This window comes from Montipora foliosa, chromosome 2, assembly GCF_036669935.1.
Source record: "Montipora foliosa isolate CH-2021 chromosome 2, ASM3666993v2, whole genome shotgun sequence".
Lineage (NCBI taxonomy): Eukaryota > Metazoa > Cnidaria > Anthozoa > Scleractinia > Acroporidae > Montipora > Montipora foliosa.
Window position 1 is genome coordinate 3480778 of NC_090870.1, and position 13925 is coordinate 3494702.

Consider the following 13925-nt stretch of genomic DNA (forward strand, 5'->3'; position numbering starts at 1 on the left):
ACTTAGCTCTGTTTTCTGTAGAGTAACAAGGGGTATCACTAATCCCCTTTAACCCATTGACCCCTGGGAGTGAGACTTGACAGATTTTACTCTGTCTAATGCCAGGGAGATTCTATTCGTCAACTGGGGTCATCCTAGGGCGTTCAAGGTGTCAATGGGTTAAGCAGTAAAAACTTTGTCCCTTCCATTAATGGGATGCTAACCAATCACAGACTTTTTTACAAAGTCTATCAAACATTTGTCAGTATTAAGTTGTATGCGGGTACATATAAAAAGCAACATGGATTAAAGTTCGAGAAAACTGAGAGATGATCAAGACCAACCTCGTTCCCAGGGTCTCTTTTCTCTGCCTCCTTTGTCCTCAACGACAAAGGAGGCAGAGAAGAGAGGTTGGATAAAGATCTGGCCTCAGTTGTTCAAAAAGTGGATAGCACTACCCACCAGGCTCCAGTTGTTCAAATGATGGATAGCAGTATCAGCCGGATAAATCACTATCCAGTGGATAAGTAATAGCGGAACCAACTGCACTTTCCAGTGTACAGTCATTTGTCCGGTAGATAGCGTTATCCACCTTTAGAACAACTGGGGCCAGATAAATCACTATCCAGCAGATAAACACTACCAAAACCAATTGAGTTATCCAGTAAATAGTGATTTATCCAGTGGATAGCACTATCCACCCTTCAAACAACTGGGGCCAGAACTCATACAGTCAACCAACCTTTAAAGTCTCAAACACTTGACCACTGTGGCTTCAATAAGCAAATAATAACCGCCACTGTAATTAATACTTTGGGCTGAGCAATTACGGAAAAAAAACTCCTTATGTAGTGGTATGTTAAGGTACATGTACTTCAGAAAGAAGTACTTCATTACTCAAGAGAAAGGTGTCATTTTTGGAACTGACTTTTAAGTGCTACAAGTAATAGGCTCTAGAGGATGGTCAAGCTTTATATTATACCATTTTTTTTATTTCATCATAAACGTTAAGGACGGTGCCTACTATTGTTATTGCGCATACGTTCTGCGCACCTCTAGATACTCAGATTTCCTATCGCCGATGCTAACTAATATAGGGATATTTTTGTGCGGTTTAAAACTATCCGGAGAAAGTAGATCTTAGTAAGTACTCTTGGTTTCCAAAAAGAAAATTGGGTGTAACCATGCATTTTTGAGAGATACTTAAGCTTCAATTTGAGAAAGAACGCCATACATTGCTTTGTATTGTAAAGCTTTTTACAAATATTATTCATGAATTATCTTTGAAAAATGCGTGGTTACCCCCAATTTTCTTTTTGGATTTTAATAACACTTGTTAAGATCTACATTTCCTGCATAATCACACACCGAGGCAAAAATATCTTTAATTAGTAGGCACCGTCCTTAAGCTAAGTATTGCATAACAAAGTCAACAACTGAAGTTTCCAGTTTTTCTAAGGACCTAAAATGTAGGACAAGTTCCATTGGATGTGAGATGTACATCTCATTTCATCGATTTGATTCTCTATATCTGATCTGACCTCTTCTTCCAATGGAGGTTGAGAACAGTGCAGTGTAATGAAACCAAATGAAACGAGATTAGAATTTTCAACCTACCGAAAGGATTGCTTTGCATGCCAGAGAGACGGGCCTTCCACGATATTTTCAAAGCGTTCAACAGCACTGTCACAAGCCAAACGAGTTCTCTTTGCATCAGTAACTCTTTCTCTACCCAAAAACTCATCTGCTAAAGGTTCTCGCACCTTTCCAGGACACTCACATGTACGTAGGTAACTATACGAGAAGATCTTATGGATTCATATAAATTACAATAATATACAGCAATTTGAAGAGTCGGTATGAATACATTTTAAAGACATAATTACTCAGTGAGAGACAATTCCATTCCATTAGATTTAATAGGTTCTCACTCTTTGCTTTGGCTCCAAACTAATCAACAACCCAATCCAAACAATCATTAACAATCATAGAGTGCTGTGTGAAACCCCTCGCGGCACTCGCAGAGGAGGTTGGACACGGTCTGAAAGGCCTCATGGTTCGTCGCAGTAGCGAATCACGAACGCTCTTTTATCGTGGACATGAACTCAAGATGGCGGGCTTCTAGGAAGAAGTGAGTCTCAATATTGATAATTTTTACCTACTTGTTTTTAGCTTTGCGATTTCAAACCCACAGGACAAGTTGGAGTTGCTACTGGGCTAGCTGCTGGAAACTTTTTGACTCTAAACGTAACTTCTCAGACAAGTTAAGACTCGACTTCGGTGCTTCACTGTCTGTCTTTGTTAAGCTTCGTGAAATTTGAGTTGATGTTAAATTATGTCGATTTCTCTCCAAACCCAAGCTTGTCAAACTTCAAAATTAATATCCATTCCAAAGTAGATTAATTTCCTAATAGAAAATGATCGAGCGCCCCTCTGGTTAGTGAATTATAGGATGCTGAAGTAGTTGGATTTTTGCCACTATTTCCCTTTCACGCTATGAAATGTGACGACGAACCCGCGAAATTGTGCGTGCAGTCCGCGGAACGTCTTGGTTTTAAAAAATTAAATTTAACTTCTATTCTTTATTTTACCAGGTAAAATCATGAAGAAGAAGCGGCCAGTGGGTAGTCCAAGTGGGTCTACCCCTGGCAACCCATCTAATAAAGTGGCAAGAGAAGCCTGCAATTCGCGATCAAGGAAATCTCTGTCATTTGGAAATGAAGTTGTAAGTTGCGTCGTTTTTTTGCGAGAGAAATGTTGTGTGAGATAAAAAAATAGCGTAGGACGTTGTTTTATATTGCATTATTTTTTTAATCAAGTAAGAAAAAAACAATATTTTTGGCTTCAGTTCCCCTTTGAACCTTCATCGTTTGTGGAATTTGCAGCATGTTGTAATGATTAATGGTTTCTTTTTATTGCAAATCATACAGGGATTGCAATCAGAAGATACATCTGTCAGGGCTACCTGGACTGACAGAGAAATTAAATCCTTGGTACAGTATATTGCCTTGTTTTGTGACCTTGGAGAAGACTGCGGGTGGGTGGAGAAGCCGTGGCCACATACCAAATCAACATTATTCTGGGACAGCTGTGCAGAGGCCATAGCAGAGCATACAGGTCTCCCCATAAGATCTGGTTTGTAAATCTTTTGATAATAGTAGTTATTCACTGAAGGTATTTATGTTATCTTCAACATTGATATACATTGCATGTACAGTATCATCAACTTGACATAATAGTATATGCTTTTTGGCAATCTTCCTGATTCAACTCTGTTATATCAAGTTTGTAATAATAAAATTAATAGAGTGGTTGTCATTTATATTTTTGTAGTTAAACAGTTGGATCTTACTATCATATTTTATGTTTTCATCTTGTCTTTTCCTTCTTTTAGGAAATGCATGTTGAAGCAAGGTCACCAAGAAACTTAGTGCGCAATACAGATCAGTTGATGAAGCTGAGGAGAATCTGGGAATCAATTACTTTGGCGATGACAAGTTATCAAGCCCAAATGACAGCAGCTTGCCTGATTCACATTCTTCCTTGATTCATGCTTCCCCTGTACGTAATCCCATACCAAAGAAAATCTTACCAGGAAATTTTCTAGAAAGTGTCATTGAGCAATTCAAAAAGCTATCTGCTTGTCAACGATTGCAGTTGTTAACACAACTATATGAAGAGGTTGCCATTCAAGACTTCAGTAAGGACCTGAAATGGTTTATACCAAAAGACTATGTTAAGCTTTCCCTCCATGGCATGCAAAACTTGCAGAGCAAAGGGAAAAGCAACACAATTTTTCATCTTTGCAAGTGTATTGGGGAGGTACGCCCAGATGGCAGCACGACAAGAATGCCCATCATGCGTATGCCTTTTGGCCTCATTTCATATAACTGCGAGTTCTTTTCACATGACAATGTTACAAACCTGCGTGCCTCAGTCAGGGCTCAAAGTTAGCGACCAAATGGTCGCATATGCGACTAAATTTTTGGTTGTGCGCCTAAAAAATCATGTGTGGTCGCACTCGTACGCCTTAAACGCTCAAGTGCAGTGCGACTGAATTGCCTCTCTGCTTTCTCATCTGACTATACTTGCGTACTCCGAGTGGTAAGTCACGAAACAGAAACATAAATCAACAGATATAAAGATATACATAACAAAATCTGGCCGTAAATAATAAAGGTACATTATTTTCCTTTCATCGGTGTGTGTTTATTTGTCGTTAGTTTTCTCAACAAATTCCCCCAACGCCGGTGAAGGTCCATTTTTCCTGTTGTTTCATTCGATCCCATACTCTTCTGTTTGTTAAAACTCCGCTGACACATGCAATTGAAGACTATGCACAAAGCACATGCTTATTTCACGTGTTAAAGGTTTGTGATAGTGAAAGGTTAAGAGGGGGTCAACGATATGATCCTTTTTCTTCAAGGTAAGAAAATTGTTTAAAAAGTGAATTGTAACCCAGTTGAGTCATCGTGCTTGTATTGTCTTGCAGTCTGTAATTTTCTTATAAAAAGCCAGCCTTCACATTCTACAAAAGCGAGTACATTTGCCTCGAATGATACTGCATCACTATATCAGTCTGCGATAAAATAAAGAGGATGAGCAAGAAAAAAAAAAAGAAAAATATACAAATTTCAAAGAGCGGGGTTAAACTATTCGAGTAGCTACAGTGGGATTCAAAGAATCAATCTTTCCCCCTGCATTCAACCGCTTCATCCTTAGTCAATGGTTCCCTGCTAGCAGAGCTCTCTTTTCTTTGTGTTCACTGGGTTGACGAGTACAGGAAAAGAGACCTCTGCGATGGGTCGAAAGCATGTGTGGCGGTTACTTAGCGACTGAATCTTCATGTCATGCTTCATGTTGTGCAGACTCACTTAACAACAGCTGCATTCCTGTAAAGGAATGCGCGAGACATAGCGGCCTACGACAACGACGTCAAATGTCCAGAATTGATTGCCATTTACGACAGCATTAAGTCTGATCTTGGTGACCTGACGCGTCTATTATCAATTATGAAGTTGTGTATATATCCCGGTTTTCAAGTACATTTTCTTTGGTTACAAGTGTACTATACAAAGGAAATACATGATGAAAACTTTTCAGTTATTTCGAATGTTCTTTAACATGATGATAACATGTATTAGTATCACTCAACTAGTGGACTATGCAAATCATGCATTTTGATTGGCTACGCTACTAGAGGACTATTAGTAAAAGTCCTCGAGTAGCGAAAAGCGTGACGCTTTCTTTCATTTAATTCCCAATTAAATATTTCTTTAACTTGCATTTGCTAACTTTATTGTTGCCTTTTCTGTCCGACTAGTTGGCTGATACTAAAATAATTAGACCCTTCGCCCTCGAGGGCCACGGGTTTAATAGCCCATTCGGCGTCGCCTCATAGGCTATTGATGACCCGTGGCCCTTAAAAATCACAAGACACAAGAATTTTATCGCTGTCTCAAACAAAAAGTCAGCTTTACTAGTTAAAACAACAAACACGGGATTAAAATAAAATACAAAAACTGAAGATGACGTAATAATGTCTTAAGTTCTGCTTTTCTGTTACAAAATGTGCTCCCAGTATTTTAAGCTGTGCGCCTAAAATTTTGGCAGTGCGCCTAGAAATATACACGTGGTAGCACAGGTGCTCCCAAAGCCAAAAATAAACTTTGAGCCCTGCTCAGAGGATTACATTCAGTGGATGGAAACAATGTATGCTCACTTTGGGAACAAATGGGCATGTCTCCATAATGGACCAATATGGTCCTATGACAAAGATGAAAATGATGAGGAAACAAGGGACAGTGACAGTATTAATGAGAATGTTGTTGCTGCAGGTGGTGGTCAAAAAAAGGATCAATTGGATCAGATAGATGATGGCAGTATTGTTTGTGCTGGTGAAGAATGTGAAGTTAGTGCAAGTCCTGACTTGATTACTCAGGCCATGTTAAGTGCTGACTGCTTGCCAACTTTGCCAGGCAATGAAGGCAATGAAAAAAGTACCATGTCCAGGACAGTCGATGCAAACCGAATTGTTTCCCTGATTTGGTCAGGGATGACTACAGGTGCCATCCCAGAATACCGTGAAGAAGCCTCAGTTGCCCAGGCTCTAGAGAACCAAGAAAGGCATGGAGTTACCTCTGTTAATTCAAAGAGAGTGGAATTAAAGAGAGATCCCCTCACGGTACGTTACAAAACCAAAATTAAATAATAAAATGATAAACATAAGGTTATGTGACTTACTATTTACGTAATCCATGAGTTTGAGCCCTGAAAATGTTGGGCTGTCATTTATGCTCAAACAAATATACAGTACATAATAAATGTAAGTGTATCAAAAGCAAAATTGCATGTAAATAACAGGTTTGTTTCTCTTCTTTTGATGATTATGGTGATAATAATATTGATACAAAAAATTTAAAATCTTTAGGCAAAAGTAAATGTGGCTGGGCCAAGTGCAAGGACAATACGTAGACACATAGAAGATAGTGGTTTTCAAAAGAAACTGACATTCAGGTTTGTTGAACTAATAAAGCTGGTGCTGTGTAGTGCTTAAGATAGCTCTACAGATGCAGTGCTCGACTTAGCGGTAGTCCACTTGTCCTGGACTAGTGCAAAATGCTTCTGGACTAGTAGGAACTTAAAACCTCTAGTCACAGGACCAGTAACTACTTTGTAATTACTTTTTGCAATGTCTAAAAAAAATACATTAGGTGAAAACAAAATACACGTCTTGTAAATGTTGTTTCGATGCGTTCCTCGCAACGTTTCGATCGCGAAAACAGATAGTCTAATTTAATTGTAAAAAGATATTGTAAATAATATTGCCATGCTGCAAATCAGGAAGGACTACCAGAGATTTACTCAGGACTAGTAAATTTTCAGTTCAAGTAGTCCCAGGGCAAGCGATCAGAAAAGTTAAGGTTGAGCACTGAGATGGTATCTTAAATAAATTATTATGTCATTTTAGTGAAACCACTAGAGTTTGTCAGTGCCTTATAAAAATATTTGATGGAGTACAGACTCCATGTTGTAAATTAAATGTGGAAAACAAGGTCAAGAAAAGATGGGTCTTTCACTGTAGCAAGACACAAACCTACATCTGCTTCACATTCCTCATAGATTCTAGCCTTGACAGCTGCCCACAAGTCAAGTCCTAATGGAAGATGGTGGGTTAAAGCTGATGGGACAGATATGAAGATGGGTTTGCGTGAGTCTGTGAAGAACGAATGGTCAGGTGACTGTGATTTGGGAGATGGTAGTCTTCAAGTGAGAATAGAGGAGTATCACAATAGACTGAATTTTGTTCAGTGTATTGGAGTTAAGGACCGTAAAGATAAAAGTCTCACATGCCAAGACTTGGAGATAGAGGGAGGTCGTATGCTTGAAGAAAAGGAGTTTCTGGAAGGGGAATTGAAAAAAGCAGAAACTGTCTACCAGAAGAAAAAGAAACAGTCGAATCTCTCAGAGGAATCATTGTTTGCTTTGGCATGGGATGTTGAAGAATATGAGAAACTGATTTCAAAAAATGCTGACATAAGGAAGCTTATTTCCACTGTAAAAGAAATGCTATCCTTGCCTGGTCAGAAAGGTAATCTTGCAAGAGCTTTGAGAGGCCTTCGAGATGATCTTAAGGTTTATGTAAAGAACGTCACCATGAAGAAACGACAGGCAGCATCTCATCTCCTCATCTTCATGGTCTCTGATGAGCAGCGGAAAATGAAGCCCTATGCCATCCCAGTTCGCGTACTTCCATACAAAAGTATCACAGATGCTGCAGTAAGACAACTGAGAGACGAACTCAGGGAAACTATGCACATTTTGCAAAATTAGTTTTCTTGAAGTTTAATCAAAGAAAATAAAGTATCCCACTTGAATGTTTCATTGGATGAAGGGGGAATTCTAATTTTCATGCACTTAAGAAAAAAGGCTGTCTATTTCATACTTCTCACAGAACAACTTCCAATGATTTAAGAGTTGGATTTTAATTTGAACATTAAATGATATCAACAAAGTAGTGACTTTTTATAATGCTTATATCTTGCTTGGGACCAAGGTCAAATTTTTCATGGGAATGATTATTACCTGTACATCTTCCAATGTGAAATATGAAACTTTACATCGTGTGTCTGTGTCAGTGTTTCCCAGACAAATATCAAGAAGATCATTTTCATTTACCAGTAATTGCCTTTTTATGCATTAAGGATTAACAGTAAATATTACAAGGTGTGGAGAACCTAGGTACTGCAAAAAGCAATTTTCTCTTGGCTATGTTTAAGCTTCCACAAGTAAAGGTTATTGACAACAGGTTTTCTACTCTTATAAAACTGAGATGAGAATAATATAGCCTAGTTCCCAGTGTTCTACCCCAGGTTTTGAAACTGAAATGGTGTCCACAATATTAAAAGGCCTTGAGCAGGAAATACTCTCAATGTAAGCAGTGTGCTTTAAAAGAACCTACATGTATAAAAATGATAATAAACAAGGATACAGCTCTGGTGGTGCATCAGACTCATCTAATATAGGATTCAGTGGTACAGCCCGCAGGTTCCTTGGATCAAATACCACCTGATGTAGAAACATTTGATCTGCTACATCAAATTTCAGAAGATACTCAGGACTCGGTACATGAAGACTTTTTACACCAAGTACTTGTGGTAACCTTGAAAAGAACTGTAGTTGTGCATTAATAACTTATTCATGAACAACTATTTAAACTGTTCGATTTCATTTGTAAAGGAAATCAAAGAAATCCAAAAAAACAAGCAAACAAACAGACAATAAACTGAGAAGTTTGTGTGAGTGCAGCAAGGAAGCTTGTTTTCAATAAAGAGGGCATTTGACTGTTTAATAACAGCAGGAAATTATTTTCTTTCTATATAAATTATTTAATATAGAGTCCTGTGACCTCACTGAATTTTTAAATGATTTAAAAAATTCCATACTTTCCTCACATCACCATTTGCTGCAGCAACTTTCTTCATCAAATTGTGTGCTCTTTTGATTCCTATACCAGGAAGTGATTCCAAGTAGTCGCAGCCAGCAATTATACACATATGACGAAACAAGTCAAAGGTATAATTGGAAATATTGAGACATTTCGGTATGTCTTTGCTTTGGATTGACTGGCAGCTACCATGTAGGTGTACTTTATAAAGAACCTGGATCGTGAAAATACAAGATAAACTGTATTGGACAACTAAATAACATCCCTGTGCAAATAAATAAATAAATAAATAAATAAATAAATAAAATTAAATAAGCTTTAACATTCATCTTGTGAAAAATCAAGCTTAAATTTAAAGATTGAGCACAGATCCATTTGTAACCATAAAGAAATGTACCTCGGAACAGCCAAATACCAACTGATCCGAATCTTCACTGAGAACTACATCAATCAGCTGATTTTTGTTCAAATATGCAAGTTGTGCATCTGCTTCAAACGGGGCAACAATGCAATCTATATTTTTGTCCCGTAGAACCTGATAAGAAATCGATCCAGATGAAATTGAAAATTAGTAGAAACTAGAGACACTGAAAATATTACTGCAGGCACTTTTTCATGTGATCAGTGAAACTTCAAAACAATAGATCTCACCTTCAGTAGTTTATGAGACATTTCACAAGTAATCTTCAACGCTCTCCTGAAGTGATCGATAGCTTCCGATTCAATCCCGCGTCGCCACAATTCTTCTGCCTTTGTCGCATTTTCCTTGCGAGACCTTGAAGGGGAAAACAAAAATGTGAGTTAGTACCACTGTAGTGTAATCTCTGAATTAACCCACGATGCGATGATGTTGATTTCACACCTAACCTTTCCCGTTTCTCTCTCGTTATTTTCTTGGCCTCTAAATTCTGCCCATCAAACACAGCGACGGGTTTTATTCCCAGGGAAAGAAGTAAATCGAACAGCTGCTCAGGATAATCGAGAAACCTATAAGCAAATGTGCAAAAATTAAGAAAAGTTAGCAAGTGATCACTAGCTTCCAAATATTTGACAGCAGAGGATAAATCAAACTTCAGTTTGCAGATTGCAAATAAGCGTTTCCACTTTGCTACCAAACAACACATTTCTCTTACTCGTTCGTTGAAATACCAAGACCCAATTTCTCCGCACAACCGAATGCTCCTTTGTACAAATAACAGGAACAATCTACACCGATTTTCTTCCCGGCGTAGTATCGAAGATGTGTATTTGTAGTGATTCCTTGAAGGAATGTAAGGAGGCCTTGTATGCCCATATCTTTCTCAGTGAAACATTTCTTTGGTCTATTTCCAGTTTTTATAACACTAGCTGCATAGCCGATCAGCTGTTTTGAACCTCTCTTTAAAGCCCCTTGTATTTTCCCGCCTCGGAGAGTGTCTCGAGAGATCGTTCCACTTCGGCGGTCAGTTGCAAATGAGGCAGTTTTGCGTTTTGCGACCATGATGATTTTCGAACCGTGTCCAACCTCCTCTGCGGCACTCGCCTCGAGACCGAAATCGATTGCTCATGCTCAGACTTTCAACCAATCAAAAACTTTATCCAAACGGATTATCCCAGAGTCTCTCGTAACCCGACCCGCTGGTCAAGGGGAACGAAGACTCTGGGAACGAGATTGCATTTCATACCTTGTAGAGCCAGAAAACTTGCGCATGCGCGGACGGAATGTTTGAACAAGAGAGGAAAACGCAGTACCTCCAGACAACGGCGCTGGAGCGTCATACCAAACGAGTCATCCCGGGATTTCGGCCCGTGCGATCGCTTTTGGACGCAGTAGGCCCTTTGCTGCTTTCTGCTACCGACCTTGCCTCCCGGTACGGCATTGAGGGAGGGATATGTCGGCCCCTAAACCATATGAGACAAATCCCACGCCTACTCACAGCTCCAAACCGCCCTTGTCAATTTAGCGTAAGAAATCGTTTGCTTATGTATTCAAGAGAAAATTCATTTTATCTGCCATATGGTAAGCACTGAAGTCGCACATTACAAAGTGACTGTGCGCACGCGTCCTGCTAAAGGTTATATACACAACTCTATTTCATCTCGAATTTCAGAATAACTACAAGAGCTATATAATATCTTCGAGACATTACATTTACAACTAAAATACATAGCATATACAGGTACATAACTAAATACACAAAATTTAAAGATATATTAATTAAAAAGAGAAGCCCCTGTAGAAAATGCGGCCCTCGATTCTCTTTAAAACCAGTAAACTCAGTAGTACGGATAAAATGAGGTGGCGCATTCCGCAACTTAGCTGGTACGAAAGAAAAAGAACTAAGACCATGACTGGTTCTTCTAGGTTTATTGAGGGACAGAATGTAATTTCCGCGAAGATCATGGATAAGAAGAAGACGGGAGAGAAAATGTATCTTTCATATAAGCAGAAAAGCCCTTCAAAAATAAACAACAACAACAACAACAACAATATACTTTTCCACAGCGGAAATATGAGGAAATCTTGCATGCCCTTATTGCAAAGAGATGTAGAATTTGACTTTAGTAATCTGCCAACAAAAATCTCAGTATTCTGCCAAATACATTATACCGTGCCTTTGACAAGATATCAGGAAAGGCCAGATTTTTTGCTACCAGCATAAGACCAAAACAAGCACTTATTTGTCGCCAATTCTCTACGATAAAAACTTGTTCAAAAATCAAATTTCTAAGTTAACAGTACACACCAGGGCTACTTCTTAGTATCTGGCTGGAAATTTCCTTCTCACTTTTTCCTTCGGCCGCGCGCCAGTCTCGTGCTTCTCAAGTTGCCTGGTTCATGCCCAAAAAGAATTCTGGGTAATCCTGCCATTCCATGACAAGGGAAGATGCCCGTTTCTCATTTCATAGATTTTTTTATAAGTGTCGGGTCACCCAGCCCTACTGGCAAAATACCGCATCGATTGAAGTTTTTAGTTTTCAAAACTTGCCCAAATTGTATCGGTAGGTGCTGGAATTCATCCACAGAAAGGCCAGAGAGACAACTTCACTCGTGAACCGCCATGTCAAGCATTTTAGGCGTCCCAGTCTGCATGAAACCATCTCTCACGTCACCTCTGTCTCGAGAGCAGACCAGACACGCGCGGTTCTTACCTTACGTTTATGCGTGGAGAATCTGTTCAACTGAAATGTCAATTGCTTGTAAAAACCAGCATTTAATTTTTTTTGCTAGGCGAGGTATCGGAGAGCCAGAAAATTGGCGCATGCGCGGAGGGAATGTTTGAACAAGAGAGAAAAACGCAGTACTTCCAGACATCGGCGCTGTGGGTCGCGTCTCCTGCATCTTCACTCAAAGAACCGATGGTATTAGGCTGAAAAAAGCCCACGAATTAATCGCAAAGTGTAGTTACCGGTGTTTAACACTGGTGGCCTGGTGTTTCCCTGTTGTTTTGCCAAGGTTCGGGTCAGGGATGCTACGAGAAATTAGTTGCCGAAGTTGGAGATTATTTTAGCGCATTTCATAGATACAGAAATACACACCCTGCGAGCAGAACCTCCTTTTGTCTTTTTATTTACTGAGGAGGAGAAAAGTAGGCTCTGCCCGAATCGCGTCAACTCTTTGAAGCCGCCGCAGCCCGAACTTCTGGACTAGTCAATCTTGTTTTCTCTCGTCAAACCGGTTTTTCCAGTGCGAGCGTCCGTTTAGTGACAAAACCGATGGTTATAATTGAGCCCGCTGGCATGAAAAACCAAGATGGTGGCGAGATCTGGCATATTAGGCTTGGGTTCGAGACTGTATCCTGGCAACATGCAGCGCATATTCAAAAAAGATCTTACTCGATTCATGCAGAGCCTTTCTCGAGAACGCCAAAATCGAGCAAGCAAAAGAAAGGCTCTGCTAGCAGGGTGAGAAATACAGTACTTGTGTCGGAATCAGACTGTAAATAAATGTAAATTTAATAAAGTAAAGAATTTTGCACAGTTGTCATGGATTTGCAAAGTTAAGATGACTTGGCACTGAGAAGAGTCAACTGAGAATGTATTCACCATGGTCCGGTTCCTGAAAGGTGTAATAACTCTATTCCAGGGATAAATGTGCCTTATTCCCCAGATATTCACCAAAGTGTAAATACTTTTTTCTGCGAAGCACATCAACCCACCCGGGTGGGTGACCGAACCAGACCATAATATGCGGAAAAAATGTGAGCAAATGTATGAAAAGTTAAAAATAAACTGCACGCCTTACAACACAACTATATCGTTCAAATTTGGAGAAGACAAGCTTTTAGATTCCTTTTGCCTCGTATCTTAACTTCAATTCAGAAAATTATTATTGTCATCGGATCCCAATGCAAGAGTTTTGAGCAAGCAACCGTGGACAATCTTCCTGTCGGTGTACGTTGGATCAGTGGCTAGATCTGATCGGCGTAATTACAAGTTGACAAACTAAACTGATTTTAGGCAAGAGCCGATACAACGTAGATTTGATTTTAGTGGTGTACTATATTTCGGCTGGCCAAACCAGCCTTCTTCAGGTACAATGAGAGTTTACATTAAATTGCTTCTATGTACATTTAATATCACCCAACTAGTGGACTAATGCAAATCGTGCATTTTGATTGGCTACGCTACCAGAAGACTATCAGTAATAGTCCTCGAGTAGCGAAAAGCGTGTCGTTTTCTTTCCTTTAATTCCCAATTAAATATTTCTTTAACTACTTGCATTTGCTAACTTTATTATTTGCCTTTTCTGTCCGACTAGTTGGGTGATACTAAAACAATTAGACCCTACGCCCTCAAGGGCCACGGTTCTGCAATAGCCCATTCGGCTTCGCCTCATGGGCTATGTGATAAAACATGGCAGTTACAACGAATTTGAATTCAAATAATAAGAGTAACGGAAATACAACTCTGTAATTTCTGACGGTAAAAATAATCCCAACTCTCCCTTTTCTCCCTCCCACCAACTCTCCCTACTCAGTTAACAATCAAAATATGCAAATTATGCTAATGGTGCTGG

At 39.4% G+C, this 13925-nt stretch overlaps 3 protein-coding genes across 3 annotated transcripts; 2 read left to right on the forward strand and 1 right to left on the reverse strand.

The window, feature by feature from the left end:
* The first annotated feature begins 2074 nt into the window (after window positions 1-2074).
* LOC137992101 (uncharacterized) lies at window positions 2075-4177 on the forward strand. The gene is made up of 4 exons (XM_068837214.1): window positions 2075-2110; window positions 2574-2704; window positions 2910-3114; window positions 3374-4177. The coding sequence occupies exons 2-4, from the start codon at window positions 2582-2584 to the stop codon at window positions 3385-3387; spliced, it is 342 nt and encodes a 113-aa protein (XP_068693315.1). The 5' UTR covers window positions 2075-2110; window positions 2574-2581; the 3' UTR covers window positions 3388-4177.
* Window positions 4178-5664: 1487 nt separating this feature from the next.
* Window positions 5665-8477, forward strand: LOC137992100 (uncharacterized). Its single transcript, XM_068837213.1, has 2 exons — window positions 5665-6163; window positions 7102-8477. Exons 1-2 carry the CDS (start codon window positions 5681-5683, stop codon window positions 7810-7812), a joined length of 1194 nt encoding a protein of 397 aa, XP_068693314.1. The 5' UTR covers window positions 5665-5680; the 3' UTR covers window positions 7813-8477.
* Window positions 8478-8632: 155 nt separating this feature from the next.
* On the reverse strand, window positions 8633-10406 carry LOC137991111 (exonuclease 1-like). The gene is made up of 5 exons (XM_068836231.1): window positions 10060-10406; window positions 9794-9913; window positions 9578-9701; window positions 9324-9461; window positions 8633-9140 (listed from the first exon to the last, which is right to left on the reverse strand). The coding sequence occupies exons 1-5, from the start codon at window positions 10404-10406 to the stop codon at window positions 8889-8891; spliced, it is 981 nt and encodes a 326-aa protein (XP_068692332.1). The 3' UTR covers window positions 8633-8888.
* Window positions 10407-13925: the final 3519 nt, after the last annotated feature.